The sequence below is a fragment of the Echinops telfairi genome, unplaced genomic scaffold, assembly GCF_000313985.2.
Source record: "Echinops telfairi isolate 266 unplaced genomic scaffold, ASM31398v2 ScPeMD7_1;HRSCAF=3_0, whole genome shotgun sequence".
Lineage (NCBI taxonomy): Eukaryota > Metazoa > Chordata > Mammalia > Afrosoricida > Tenrecidae > Echinops > Echinops telfairi.
The window spans coordinates 20,267,697-20,283,270 of record NW_022103896.1 but is presented as its reverse complement, the minus strand read 5'-3'; the positions used below and the strand labels follow the sequence as shown (position 1 = coordinate 20,283,270).

The window sequence follows — 15,574 nt, the reverse complement described above, 5'->3', positions numbered from 1 at the left end:
ATACGGATCGTAACCTCTACGAAAGGCGCCAGCAGTGCCCGTCAGGGTGAAGTCCCGCATCAGCACCCAGCTGGGCAACTCCGAGATCCTGACATCCAGGAGGCGCTTCTCCTTCAGGGGCACGGGAGACGACATCTTTGAGTCCTGGGTGTCCGCTGCGCTGGGCCGCCAAGAATTTTTTTTTCCCCCAATGAATTACCTTGTTTGATTTCTTGACCATGGCTTCTATGAACATTGATCGTTGATTCAAGCAAAATTAAATCCTTAACAAAACTTTCATATTTTCTCTATGTATCATGATGTTGTTTATTAGTTCATTATATTTTTGTTTTATGTTAAGGTGTAATCCAAACCGAAGGCTGCCATCTTGGATTTTCATCAGTAAATGCTTCGAGTCCTCTTTGCTTTCAGCAAACAATTATATCATCTGCACATCTGCACAGGTTACAAATGAGTCTGCCTCCTGTCCTGATGCTGTGTTCTTCACACAGTCCAGACTCGGGGAACTTTTCCTTAGCATATAAACTAAATAAGTATAATGAAAAGATACAACCCTGATGTACAAATTTTCTCATTTTAAAGCATTTGGCATCTCCTTGTTCTGTTACATCCACAGATCAGAAGCACAAACCTTCTAAATACAAAAATAAACATCAGCTAGACTGTTAAAAATCAGCATAGCAATATACGTGCTCTTCCTTTTATTCCTCTAACTCATGGCCAGGGCAGCAGTTATGCGCTCAGTTGTGCTCCCAAAGATCAGAGATTCAAGCCCGCCACCTGCTCCTCTGGAGAAAGGCATGGCAGTCTGTGTCCTCAAAGATTATAGTGTGGACATGGATTAGGTTGGGAAACCGGAAGTAACATCCTACTCTATCCTTTAGGGCTACAATGAGCAACCCAGGAATCAACTCAGGATCAACAGGTAATTTCTGAACTCTTGAGTAGTACTGTCCCAGGCAATATATAGAATGTTCACTATATTCCAAGCACTTTTTCATATTCACATTATTATACTTACATGGGAAGCATTGTATTGTTCTGAGTTCTGATGAAGAGATGGAAACCTAGAGTTGTTATCATCCCACAGCCAAACTCGAATCCCACACTTTGACTCTACAGTCCTTGCTCTTAGCTGTTGCATTGCATTGCCTTGTGTGGCATTGCATTATGGGCCATTCAGTCCTAGGTTGATGGAATTCTCCCCTTGTATTTGTTCTACTCAGTGGCTGAAAATGTGTTTTAATAATGAATGCCACATGAAGGCATTGAAAACCTACCTAACTTTGTTGTTGTTGTTAGATTCCCCTGAATTTTACCAACTCGTAGCAAATCCATGCACAAAAGAATGAAAGAGAAAATGTTTTGAGAACGATGTACAAATGTGCTTTACACAATTGATGTGTGTATGGATTGCGATAACAGTTGTATGCCCCTAATAAAATGTTTAAAAAAAGAAAAGAATGAAAGCCTGCCAAGTCCTATGCCACCTTCACAATTGTGGCTGTTTGCACCCGTTCTTGCACCCACTGTGTCAATCCATCTTGTGGAGGGTCTTTTTCTTTTTGCCGATCCTCCATTTTACCAAGCACGTTGTCCTTTTCCACGAATGGTCCCTTCCCATCACCTTCCAAGTATGTGAGACAAAGTCTCACTAGGTTCACTGCTAAGGAGCATCCTGGTTGAACTTCTCCCAAGACAGATCTGCTTGTTTTTCTGACAGACCACGATATAGTTAATATTCTTTGCCCACACGATAATTCAAATGCAGCAATTATCCTTCAGTCTTCCTTATTCATTGTCCAGCTTTTGCATGCTTGGGAGGTGTTTGAAAATACTTTCATGTTGTATGTTTTCATTAAGCAGAATGTTAGTGTCTTTGGCTCACTCTCTCTCTCTGGTATTCCAACATGTCATGACTGCAAAAGGCTTTGGGCCTCCACGTGGTAATTCTTTTTAAGCCAAATAAACTTGAGAACAAAAATCGTAACTGTTTTGTCATTGAAGTAGGAGAGTTGATGGGTCTTGAAAGCCTCAGGGTTCCTCTTTGCTTAGCTGGGCAAGCACCAACTGCAGGGATAATGAAGCTCCTAAAACCCTGGACTTGGTAAAATGTCATTCAGGTATTGGACACGAGCATAATCGTTCTCATAAAGGACTTGGTAAATGGTGGGACCATATCAAAACCAGTTTCTGTGAAGTCAGTCCAAGCTCAAGGGCCATGGGTTGCAGAGTTCTTTATACAGTTTCAAAAGCTGACCTTGAACAGTAGGTCAATAGGCCATAGAAGCACATCTAGAGAAGTCGAACCTGCACCCTTCTGATGAGAAACTAAGACGGATGACTGTTTCACTCATTGTTGCACAGTCTTATCTTTCTCGTACTGTGGTGGCTTGTGTATAGCTGTGATTCAGGAAACCATGCCACTGACCTTTCAAATACCAACAGGGACACTCATCATAGGGCAGGTTTCAGGGGATTTTATACATCAGCGTAGGCAAATTTTTTGAGATGGAAGAGCCAATCCTGTGCCTCAAAGCTACTTAAAAATGATTGGAGAGTCATAAATGTATTTTTATACACAAATGAAGTCACCATTATCTAAAGTCTATCCTTTAATTTTTTTCAGTACTCCAGAGCCAGGGGTTCACACCTAAAGGGTCACATATGGCCCCAGAAGCATAGTTCTAACCAAGGCCGACTCGGAAGGAAGGCGTGGCAGTTATATAACCTGGTATTAGGAGTAAATGGGGTGGTGTTCGACCTGTCAATCAGATCACAGCTTGATGACTTCCTTTGGAGGCATGACTGAGATAAATGGCTCTCTGGAGGCAGCCTACATATACTCTCTCTCTCTCTCTGCTTCACAATCCTATTGACAAACCAGAGCCCTGGAGATACATTCACTGCCATTGGACCCACAGGACATTCCTCCCACCAGCCTGTGATCTTCCTGCATTTGGCATCATTGCATATGCTGATGAGTCTAAAGAGGAACTCGTGGGCTAATATCAGACTTATGGGCTAATATTGAACTTATGGACTTGATCTGGCCTGGGCTGGGATGTTGTATTGATGCATCATTATTTCTTGGTATAAAGTTCTCCCTTAAACATTAGTGTCAATGAATTTGTTTCTCTAGCCAACCCAGTCTAACATAGAAGGCAATCTACTTTGGGGGGGAAATTGGCTGTGAAATCTTATGAATATCAGCAGAGCATGGATGGTGCCCTCGGGTAACTCATGAAGAGCTGTCATCTCAAAGTTGAGTCAACCAGAATGAGGTGGGTCAAGCAATACTTTTGAGCCTTGACAAATACTAATTGAGATGTTTCAGCATATGGTTATAATGTTAAAAAAGCCTCGCTTTCTTTGCCAAGAAATTTGGAAAACAGCTACTTGACTACCAACTGGAAGAGATCTGCCCATTCCAAAGAAAGATGATCCACCGGATTGTATAAATTATCAAACTGCTGTTAATTTCACATAAGTACACTTTTCCTGGAGATAACTAAAAAATGGTGTGTTCAACCTGATTCAGAAGATATGGAATGCACAATATGGCACTGATAACATCAGATGGATCTTGGTTGAAAGCAGATAATTCCAGAAAGATGTTTACCTATGTTTTATTGACTCTGAGGCACTCAACTGTGGGGATCATAACAAATTATAGATAATATCCCAAACAATGGGAATTCCAGAATACTTAACCGTGCTCACACAGAAACTTTACATAGCCCCAGAGGCGGGGTTAGAAGAGAGCAAGGGGTTACTGTATGGTTGAATACAGGCAAGGTATGTGCCACGGGTATATTTTTCCACCATTTTTAAGCTGTATGCTGAGCAGATATCTGAGAAACTGTACAGTCTGAAGAGAAATGCCCCATCGGGATCAGAGGAAGACTTCTTGGTCATCTGTCACATGGAGATGACACAGCCTTGCTTTCTGAGAGAGAAGGCGACCTGAAGCACTTACTGATGAAGATCAGAGACTGTCGCCGTCAGTGTGGGTTACCCCTCAAGAAACAGAAAGAAAACATCCACCTCTGATGTCAGGACCCTGGGACCAGAAGACCAAAACGATGCCCAGCTGCCACTGCCAACTGCTCTGAACTGAATCACGTTAGAAGGTCCTGAAAAGAGTGAGAGAGAAAAATGTGGAAGAAAACTCAAAACCATGAAAGAGACAAGACTGATTGGTTGGAGAAAAACTGGTGGAACCCCTGACACTGTGGTTTTTAGTTACCCTTCGGCCCTCCAATGGAACTCACTCCTATGACTCAATTTTCAGTCAGACAATAAACAGTTTAACAAAATGAACTATAACTCTAGGTAGAAACACCCTCCTTAGAAAACTTAACTAGTCACGATCAAAAAGCAGCATTTGTTCAAGGACAAAGTTCAGAAGGCAGGAAGGATTAGGATAGAGGGACCAAAGAAAGCCCTGGGAGGAAGTGGGATTAGAGATACTACATTGTGGAAATTGCAATCAAGGATGTAAAAGAAAATGTGTATAAATAGTTCAGTGAAAAACTGTTGAGCTCAATAAATCTTCACCGAATTCACACAGAAAATGGTTAATAAAAAGAAAAGAAAAAAATTATTGTGATCAGACCAATAAGCAATATCATGATAAATGGAGAAAAGATCGAAATTGTCAAGGATATTATTTTACTACAATCCACAATCAATTCCTATGGTAGAAATCAAATTACATAGTGCATGGGGCAAATTTGCTGCAAAGCATATCTTTCAAGTGTAAAGACATCACTTTGAGGACTAAGGTGCCCCTGACCCAAGTCATAGTATTTTCTGTGTCCTCATATGCCAAAAAGAGTCCCCCAAAAAACACAGGGGCAGTTCTACCCCATCCTATAGAGTTGCTTTGATTCACTATAGACTCGATGGCAGTGAATTTTTTTTTTCAAATGTGTGAAAAAGCTGGGTGATGAATGAGAAGACCAAAGAAGAATTGACCATTTAAATCATGGTGCCGACAAAGAATATTGCCTACACCAAGGACTGCCAGAAGAGCCACATCTGTCTTGGAAGATGTATAGTCATAGTGCTCCTTAGAAGCAGAATTGGTGAGATTTTGTCTCAGGTAGTTTGGTCATGCTAGTCAAGTAGCAGTCTCTAGAGAAGCATATCATAGTTGTGGGACCTTACTTAGTAAAGTAGAAGGTTATTGAAAAAGTGAGAGACCTTCAATAAGTTAGATCGACACAGTGGCTGCAACAATGGGTTCAAATAGCAATAAATGTGAGCATGGTTCAATGCTGGGTAGTGTTCTGTTTTATTGTACATTGATTACTATGAATTGGAACTGACTTGACAGCACCTGACAGTAGCATGGGTTTTAGTAAATGCATAATGTCATTTGTCTACCTTCACAATAAAATGAGGGGGTACTCCCCCAAAACCTGAATTGCACTGGGCTGAGGGAGCTTTTGTAGTAAGCATTTTTCCATGCTAGGTGAGCATCACAATTCCCTCTGAGTTAGTGCACCCAGTGGCGTTGCCTGGGGAGGTTCTCTGTGGTCACAATGAGTTTTGTCATAAGAGGAATTTCGCTTGAACCTCATTTTTTTGTGCTGGCTGATTTAAGAAAACAGCTGTGAAATTTTGTTTCCTGCTCAGGAAAAATGCTGCAGAAACCTTTGTGATGTTGAACACAGCTTACTAGGACAGTGCTGTGGGAAAAACAAGTGTACAAGTCGTTTTCTCATTTCAAAAGAGGTGAAATATCGATTGATGACAAACTTCGTTTTGAATGTCTGTCAACTTCCCAAACAGACAAAAATGTCAACTCATAGTGCATTTGGAGTTCGTTCCACCAGGTCAGACTGTTAATCATGATTTCTATTTAGAGGTTCTAAAAAGATTGCATAACAGTGTGTGACAAAAAAAGGCCTGGCTTGTGGCAGGCACAGGACTGTTTTTGCTACTAGGACATTGCACCTGTTCACACAGTCATCTCAGTGCACGTTTTAAGCACAAAAAACCCAGCATGCCTCTCTTGCCCCCTACACGGCTGACTCACCTGACCTCACTCTGATCCATGCAACTTCTTTTTGTTTCTCCAAATGAAGAGGAACATGAAAGGACAGTGAGTTGATGGCTTAGAAGAGGTGAAGAAAATGAGGAGGGAGGTGCTGTCAGCCATCCAAACAGATGAGTTTGAAAAATGTTTCCAAGAATGGAATCACAGATTTGACAAATATATTAAGTGTAATGGCGAGTACTTTGAAGGTGATAAGCTTGTTTTGTTTTAAAAAAAAATTAAATACATAGCTTTGAAAAAAATTCCAGTTTGGGGGGGTAACTCCTCATATAAAGAGTAACTTCAGTACCCTAAAAATGCTCTATGGTCTAGCTATTTAGTCTTCCTCGCTGGCCCCCAAACTATTGGCGATCACTGATCTATTTGCAACCTCTATACTTTTGACTCTTTGGAATATCATGTAGTTGGAATCATACTGTATATGTCTGTTTCAGGCAGCCTTCTTTCACTTAGCAATAGGAATTTAAGGCTCCTCTTTATGTATTTTTAATCAGTCCCATGATGGTAAACTTTCACATTGTTCACAGGGGTTGTTTTGGTTTGTTTTGGGGTTTTTTTTTGCCACTACAAACAAACTTTCTTGTATATACATTTGTTCTTAGATGTATTCCTGTGTAGGTTCCCTAAGGTAAAATGGAGTATGTACATTTTTCATTTTAATAATTATTGACAAATTCTTTTCCAGAAATGTTGTACAATTTACATCACCAAGAGCAGAGGTTGAGAATATCCTGATCACTGCATCGACAGTGTTTTGGGTGTTATTTGTCTTTGTAAATTATTACTATATCCTATGGATGATATCGAATATAGACATTTACATATATGTTTCCCTCACTAATAATGAGGTTGGCTGCTTGTTCCTGTGTCATTTCTTGCTTATATCTTAGACCACTTTAATTTTTTAAATATTTTTTTGTCTTTTGTACAACAATTTTCCAGAGGTCTTGTATATTATGAATATAGATTATATTTTGACTTGTGTACCATTTATTGTTTATAAGTATTGTGTTTTGGAATGTTTCTACCATATATAAAAAATTTTACTTATCACATAGGTTTATGGCTTCTTGTTTCTTCTCTGAGGAAAAAACGGTGAGATGAGGAAATGACCTTTCAACGGAGGCAAGCATTAAATGACAGTTTACTTGGTTGTGAAATTAACAGGGCATGAATAGAAGGGGGTATAGGTCCATGGTAGAAAACCACTCTGGAAAGTTGCACTGAAACCACCCTGTGAGCGTCCAAGTGCAGGATGAATTCATTTGTACTATTGAATTGTTTTGAATGGAGAAAGAGCATGAAGAAAAGGTGATTTATGAATATAATTTTTCCAGCTGACTTGGGAAATTTCAAGATGTGAGAAAATCAATAGTTCAACAAATACTGATTCAGCAGACAATATTTAAGCTTCTGGGTGCACATCAAGAAGACCATTTAGATACCTCCAGAAAGATACAGCGATTAGAGGATAAGAACAGGAAGTAGTACGAGAACGGAGGGGAGATAGACTAAGGTCCCTAGGTGGTACAAATTATTTGCACTCAACTCCGAACCGGCCTCTGGTGGTTCAAATCTACCCAGTGGCAGAAAGAAACAAAAAAGCCTGGCTAACTGCTTCCATAAAGATTCCAGTCAAGAAAACCGCAGGGAATAATTTGTCTCTATACCATATTGGGGAGCCATGAGCTATAACTGACTAAGCAGAAAATAGGTGAATTTTGAGCTTTTTGGCAGTTTGTTTTTATTTTGTTTTTATGAATGAGAAGGAAAGAAAAGGATGGATGTGAGAAAATTTAAGAATCAAGATGGGAGTGAGAAAGAGGAAGGAATCAGATTATCATTATTGAACCTGAGAAATCAGAGCACGGCAGAAATACTAGGCGACCTGGGAAAAATTAGCGGGGGAATGTGTAAAGAAGGGTAGCAGTAGAGCCAGCAGTTATGTATTTTCCTGGTCCAATACTTCCCAGAAGATTGAAGTCAATTCATTAATCAAGCTCCTGGAGAATGACATTTCAATCAATTAGTAATCTATGAACTCTATTGTGCTTAAGCTCAAATTTATCCATGTTGCCTTTCAGGATGGTATTCATTTATTTTGAAAACATTTATTGAGCAAGCACCTACTCCATCTCAGACTTGGTTTCAAGTGTGAGGAGCACAAAGAAAGCAATGCACCATCCCCAATCGCTCTCACCCTCTCTGACACCACACTTACTGGACATGCTCTGAAGGGCGAGGTAAGAATCCTTCTGGAAGTGGCATTAATTCTGACTCGTGAAGAAGGAGATGGGGACAAAATAGACCACTATGCACAGATTCCTTAACAAAGGAAGTGAAAAGAAGATGGATGTATACGTCACACAGGAATTTGATAGAAAATAAAAATCTACATTTTTTAAATTAGTGAGAATGTTTTAGCAGTCATCTGTCTAAAACAACGCCACATTTGTCTTTTCCCTTACTTGGCTTGTGAGGGACACTAGCGAGGTTAGTCTAGTGAGGCGGAATTCAGAGAAAGGACACCATTTGCTTCTTACCCAGAAGGAAGGACAATGTTGAGATATGGGCAGGTAGATTGAGATGTTCCCTCCTGTAAGCTCTCATAAAAGCCATTCTGCCAGTGTCCTTCATAGGAATTGTCAGCATACATGATAATTTCTCCCAGGGCTGTGACCTCCAACTGGACAAGGGTTTGATTTCCTGATTAACGTCTAACAGTTATATCAGGAAGATGCTATTGTTCAATAAAGACAAAAAACAAACTGCCATTTCCTCAGTGTCAACTCATAGCAATCCTATTGGACAGAGAATAATTGCCCCTGTGAGTTGCAGAGATTGTAGCTGTTGATGGGAGAAGAGAGCCCTGTCTTTCTCCTGACTATGGCTGGGAGTTTCTAACTGTGGGTGTTGCTTATCACAGCCTAACATACAACCACATTGCCACCAGGGCCCCTTTATGGCTCAAAAGGTGCCCCAAAAAGGATATGTTGTAGCCCGACCCCTGGTACCTGTGAGTATGACCTTGTTTGGAAGTGGACCTTGAAGATGTTATTGTTGTTGTTGTTGTTGTTATTAGGTGCCATTGAGTTGTTAGGCTTTACCCTTTAGTGACATTATGCACAACAGAACGAAAACATTGTGTGGTCCTTTGCCATCCTCACAATTGTTCCTATGTGTGAACCCTTTGACGCTGCCGTTGAGTCAATCCATCTCTCCAGGGCCTTTCTCTTTTTTACCACTCCTCCACTTGACCAACGTGATGTCCTTCTTCAGGGGCTGGTCTCTCCTGACAATGTCTCCAAAGTAAGTAAGATGAAGTCTTGACATCTGGCCTTACTTCTTCCAGTACGGATCGGTGTGTCCATTTGGCAGTCCATGGTACTTTCAATATTCCTCTCCAGCCCCACAGTTCAAATACATCGATTCGTCTATGATCTTTCTTATTCAGTGTCCAACTTTCACATGCATATGATGCAATGGAGAATACTATGGTTTGGGTCAGGTGCACCTTAGTCCTCAAAGAAACATCTTTGCTCTTCAATACTCTAAAGAGGTCTTGTGCTGAAGATTTACCTAATATGTGACTTCTTTTCATATCTAGACTGTTGCTTTCATGTACGTTGTCAAATCCTTGACAACTTCAACCTTTTCTCCATTTATCATGATGTTACTACCTACTGGTCCAGTTGCGAGGAATTTGGTCTTCCTTACATTGTGTTGTAATCCATACTGCAGGCTACATTCTTTCCTTTTAAAAAAAATATAATTTTATTGGGGCTCTTACAGCTCTTATAACAATCCATCCATGCATTTTATCAAACATATTTGTACATATGTTGACATCATCATTTCCAAGGCTACAATTATTGATCTTCATCAGCAAATGCTTAAAATCCTCCTCACTTTCAGCAAACAATTTTGTGTCATCTGAATATCACAGGTTATTAATAAACCTTCCTCCAATTCTGATGCTGCACCCTTATTCATATAATTCAGTTTCTTGGATTACTTCTTCAGCATAGAGATTGAACAAGTATGTTAAGGGTACCCTGCTGTGCACCTTTTCTGATTTTAAATCATGTAGTATTCCATTGTTCTGTTCACACAGGTTCTGAATGAGCACAATGAAGTGTTTTTGGAATTCCCATCCTTCTCAAGGTTGTCCACAGTTTATTATGGCCCACACAGTTGAATGCCTTTGCATAGTGAATAAAACACAAGTAAACATCTTTCTGATATTTTCTGCTTTCCTCCAAGATCTATCTGACATCACCAATGGCATTTCTGCCTCACGTCCTCCTCTGAATCTGTCCTGAATGTCTGACAGTCCCCTGTGTCCTTGTTTGGATGCTTTTAAGTAAAGCTTTACTTGTTTGTGATATCAGTGATATGTTCTATAGTTTGAGCTTTTGATTGGGTCACCTTTCTTTGGAATGGGCACAAATATGGATCTTCCAGTCAGTTGGCCAGGTAGCTGTCTTCCAAATATCCTGGCATAGATGAGTGAGTGCTTCCAGTACTTCCTCAGCTTTTGGTAACATTTCAAGGGGTATTCTGGCAATTCCTGGAGCTTTATTTTTGGTTAATGCCTTCAGTGCAGCTTGAACTTCTTCCTTAGCACCATTGGTTCTTGTTCGTATGCTACCTCCTGAAATGGTAGGCAGTCTACTAGTTCTTTCTGGTACAGTGACTGTGTAACCTTTCCATCTTCTCTCGATGCTTCTTGAATCATTCAATAATTTGCTTATAGAATCTTTCAGAATTGTAATTTGAGGCTGGAATATCTGATTTGGGTTTTCTCAGTTTCAGGTATGCTGAGCACATTCTTCCCTTTTGGTTTTTTACTTCCAGGTCCTTGCACATTTTAATATAATATTTGGCTTTGTCTTCTTGAGCTGCCCTTCGAAATTTTTCATTCAGCTTCTTGACTTCATCCATTCTTCATTTCCTTTAGTGACTCTATAATTAATTGCAAGTCTTCTGATAGCCACTCTGATCTTTTCTTTCTTTCCTATCTTTTTAATGGCCTTTTGCTTTCTTCATGAATTATGGATGTGATGTCCTCCCACGCCCCATCTGGTCTTCTGTCACTTGTGTTCAAAGCTTCAAATCTGTTCTTGAGATGTTCTGACAATTCAGGTAGGATAGACTCAAGGTTGTATCTTGGCTCCTGTGGATGTTTTCATTTGCTTCAGCTTTATCCTGAACCTACATATGAGCAATTGATAGTCTGTTCCACAGTCATCCCTTGTCTGATTTTAGCTGCTGATATTGAGCTCATCCATTATGTCTTCCCTCATATGTAGTCAATTTGACTTTCATGTATTCCAGCTAGGGACGTCCATGTATATACTGTAGTAGCCTTTTCTGTTGTTGAGAATTGGTTTTTGCTATGATACCTTTATATAATACCTCCGGTTTGTTGTACCATGGTGGCTTGTGGGTTCCTGTGATGCTGGAAGCTATATCACTGGTATTTCAAATGCCAGCAGGGTCCCCCAAAATGGACAGGTTTCAGTGGAGCTTCCAGACTAAGAAGACAATGAAGAAGGACTAGGCTCCCCACTTCAGAGGAAGAAGCCACTGAAAACGTTATACATAGCTTTGGAGCATTTTCAAATACTCAAACTTAAACAAAGGAAACAGAACCCTGTCGCTGTGGCGGATACTGCTAGAAAATCCGAGAGCACTTGCAAAGTGACTGAAAAGGAGCTGATTGCTTGGAGGGGGATTGACCATAGTGACATGAGTCTGGTAAAGCCTGGGGGAGTGGAGCCTTCAGATCGTCATTTGCTGATGGAGCATAACTCAAGGTAAAGAGAAACAGCTGCCAAAATCTTCTAATGATTGGAATGTATGAATTCAGGAATTTTGGAAGTGGTCAAAATGAAATGGAATGCATGAACGTATCAGTGAGTAAAATGGACTGGTAATGAGCATTTTGAATCAGAAAATCATATGACTTACTATTCTGGGAATAGCACACTCAAGAGGAATGGTGTGGCAAGCATTGTCAGAAAGGATCTTGCTAAATCCTTCATGAAGCACAATGTTACCTGTGATCAGATTATATATATCTCTGCCTTCAAGGAAATACAATCAATACAACTATTATTCAAATTTAGGCACCAACCACAAAAGCTAGTGATAAAGAAATTGAAGAATTCTACCCAACGACTTCAGTCAGAAATTGATCACACATGCAATCAAGGTGCATTGATACTCACTGGTGATTGGAATATAGGAGTTGGAAGCAAAGAGGAACAGTAATTGGAAAATATGGACTTGATTATAGAAATGAAGTTGGAGATTACATGATAGGTGGTGTTATTAGTTAACATGAAGTCATGCCAGAATAAGGTAAGACCTAATCCAATATCAGTGTTGTCCTTGTAAAAGAGAATAGGCACAAAGCACCACAGAAGGGGGAGATAACTATCTGAATGTGTGTCTCCAAAGTCAATGGACATGAAGGAACATATGAGGCTACTGGGCCGTTAAAGGGAAAATGAAAAAGCGTTCCCTAGAGTAGACAAATAGAAGATAGTGCTGATATTTGTTTAATTCAGACTCCTAGACCCCCAAACTTTAGGACAACAATACATTTCTGTTCTGATAAGCCATCTAACTTTCATTATGATAACCCTGGTTGCTGCTTTCAGGAGCCACTGAGTCAGCTCCAACCCATAGTGACCCTCTGCGTGACAGAAGGAAAAGCTGCCCCGCCCTGCGCCGCATCACAATTGTTCCTAGTCCTAAACCCTTGGTTGCAGCCTCTGCATCAGTCCGTCTCATTGAGAACCTTCTTCTTTGTTGATTTCTCTCTCCCTTATCAAGCATGATGTCCTTCTCCAGGTAATCGTCTCTTCTGACAATATGTGCAAAGTATGTAAGACAAAGTCTCTTCATTCTTGCCTCTAAGAAGCACTCTGACCTTTAATTCTTCCAAAAGAGATAATTGTGTCCTTTTAGCAGTTCATGGTTCCTTCAATATTCTTCTCCAGTAAATTCATATGCATCAATTCTTCTCAAGTCTTCCTTATTCAATGTCCAACTTTCCATGCACATAAGGTGATTGAAAACACCATGAGTTGGGTCAGGTGCATCTCAGTCTTCAGAGTAACATCGTTGCTTTTCAACGTTTTAAAGATGTCACGTGCAGCAGATTTGCCCACTGCAGTCCTTCTTTTGATCTCATGCCAGCTGCTTCCATGAGCCCTGCTTGTGAGTCCAAGCAAAATGAAATGCTGGGTAGCTTTACATTTTTCTCTGTGATGATGTGAGATATTGGTCCAGTTGTGAGGCTTTGGGTCTCCTTTACTTTGACTTGTAATCTACACTGAAGGCTGCAACCCTTGATCTTCATCAACAAGTGCCTCAAGTTCTATGGTTACCCTAGGAAACTCATCAAGAAGGAAACTTGTGTTTTCAAGTAGAAGGTAATCAAAATAAAAGCACATGCTCTGCTTAATCCAAGGCATGTCTGGAACAGTTAGTATAATGCCTATATCAAAAGTCATAAGAGTAAAATCAAACCCAGACGGACAGCTATCAAGTCAATTCCAAACCATAGCAGTCCTTCAGAGCAGAGAACTGCCCCATAGGATCTTCTAGATTGCATTCTTTAGTGGAGTTGACCCCCAGATCTTGCCTTCCACAGAACCACTGGGTAGAATGTTTAGCAGCCAAGTGCTCAGCCAATGAGACATGGGGCCCTTCCATATGTAGGGCTGAGAAGACTATTTTTTAGACAGGGGACCTTTCTTTACTGAAAAAGAACACCATGTTATTTCTCCCACTTAATTCTAAGACTAATCATTAGAAGGATTTCCAACAGCTTCCCCCAACCCCTTAAAATTGTTTTAATCATGGAAAAAGTAGATCTTCCTGTGATGTTTTGTTCCCCCAGCTTTTCCAACATCCGAATGCCAATTTTTAAAAGTGGCTTTTGTTGAGCATGGGGTACTGACCTAGTTTTTTTCAAATTAGCTTTTAATTGTAAAGGAGTTTTTGCTTGTTGGGAAAAAGGCGGAGGTGAAGGATCCTACCTAAGGAAGACTGGCCCACGGGGTTCTCAGCTGGACTCCCGCTGCAGCTTGTCACAGCACGCTGCTGGCCTGGAGCAGCACAAACACATCCCTTTCTTAAAATCAAAATTAGTGCATTTCCGTTTAGAGCTATTCATTTAAGTTTCCAATAGAAATGGCTATTACCCTAAGAATCCAATGAAAGATTGTCAAGAGAATCAAAGTAGATAATCTCAAGCCACCTGGGCATCCGTTCTAAAGCTCGCTTTGAAACCTTCCTCTGTTCTCATTAAAGCAAGCCCCAAAGATCCAATGCATGCAGCCTTCTGCGGAAGGCTCGGGTACAGGTTGTTGATTGCCTCTCGGCCACTAGGTAGGGGTGCAGGCATGTGGGTCAGACACATCATCATCCTGCTTTCACCTTGCCAGGTCTCCCCAGGAGCCACTAGGGAGCAGCAGATGGCTAAGTCACTCACCCTCACCCGGCTGCCTTCTGCTAGACGCTTGCTTAAAATGAGCAGACAAGCTCAAAGGAAGGGGGACATAATAACAGAACTGATCATGCACAATCTTGTAGCTTTAGGATTTAGAGAGTGCTACACACACACACACACACACACACCTTGATTCTGCCAGCATGAGCAAGACAAGAATTTTTTTATCTTATTTTGCACCATCACAACCCAATGGCTGAACATGTGGGGACAGGATTTCTTCCAGAACACACAGCTAGTTCAGAATATGGGTAATACGGATTTGGATTGCTCTGTGTAACGCCTCCCTGAAATCCTCACCCTTCTACCTGTGGATGTACTCTTATCTGGAACTACGTTTTTCTCTGTTATGTTCCAGTAGGGTGGGTTCTAAATCTAGTCACTTCTGAATTCCGAAAAGAGTAAATGTGCAAATGCATGCATGTCACCACACACACACACACACACACACACACACACACAGAGCGAGAGCGAGCGAGCGAGAGCAAGTGAGAGAGAGAGAGAGAGAGAGAGAGAGAGAACAGATACCAGGATGTGAAGGTCACCAAGGAACACCCAGGCTACTTATAAGGAATGAAGTGACACAGATAAGAATCTGATTTGGATTTCCAACTTCTGGAATCATGAAAACATTAATTTCTATTCTTCATGACCACCCACTTCTGTATTTCTGAGAGTGCAGCACTGAGAAGCCAAGACAATGGACTTTGAAAACAGATGTTCAGGTTTGTAGCCTGACTTTACCCTTGTGCGTTGTGTCATCCTGGACAAGGTCTTAGACGCCCTTAACCCATTTCCTTATTTGTGAAAGGGAGCTAAGAATAGTGTCCATCTCAAAGACTGTCGTGAGGGTCAAATGATAGAATAGATTTCAGGTAGAGTAATTCTGGTGTTTAATGAAGACTGTGACTACAGTGGTAAAATATTTTAAGGTCTCAAAATACATCTAGTTAAATTATATTTAGTAAGCACCAGGATCA

At 40.7% G+C, this 15,574-nt stretch overlaps 2 protein-coding genes across 2 annotated transcripts in view; one reads left to right on the top strand and one right to left on the bottom strand.

The window, feature by feature from the left end:
* LOC101661357 (ATP synthase subunit f, mitochondrial-like) overlaps positions 1–135 on the bottom strand; it is a 322-nt gene extending 187 nt beyond the window's left edge. Inside the window, exon 1 of the mRNA XM_004697418.1 lies at positions 15–135. Coding sequence (XP_004697475.1) covers positions 15–135 — 121 coding nt within the window. The remainder of the gene's footprint in view (positions 1–14) is intronic.
* Positions 1–15,574, top strand: part of COLEC10 (collectin subfamily member 10) — a 50,889-nt gene that overhangs the window by 9,920 nt on the left and 25,395 nt on the right. The window lies entirely within an intron of this gene.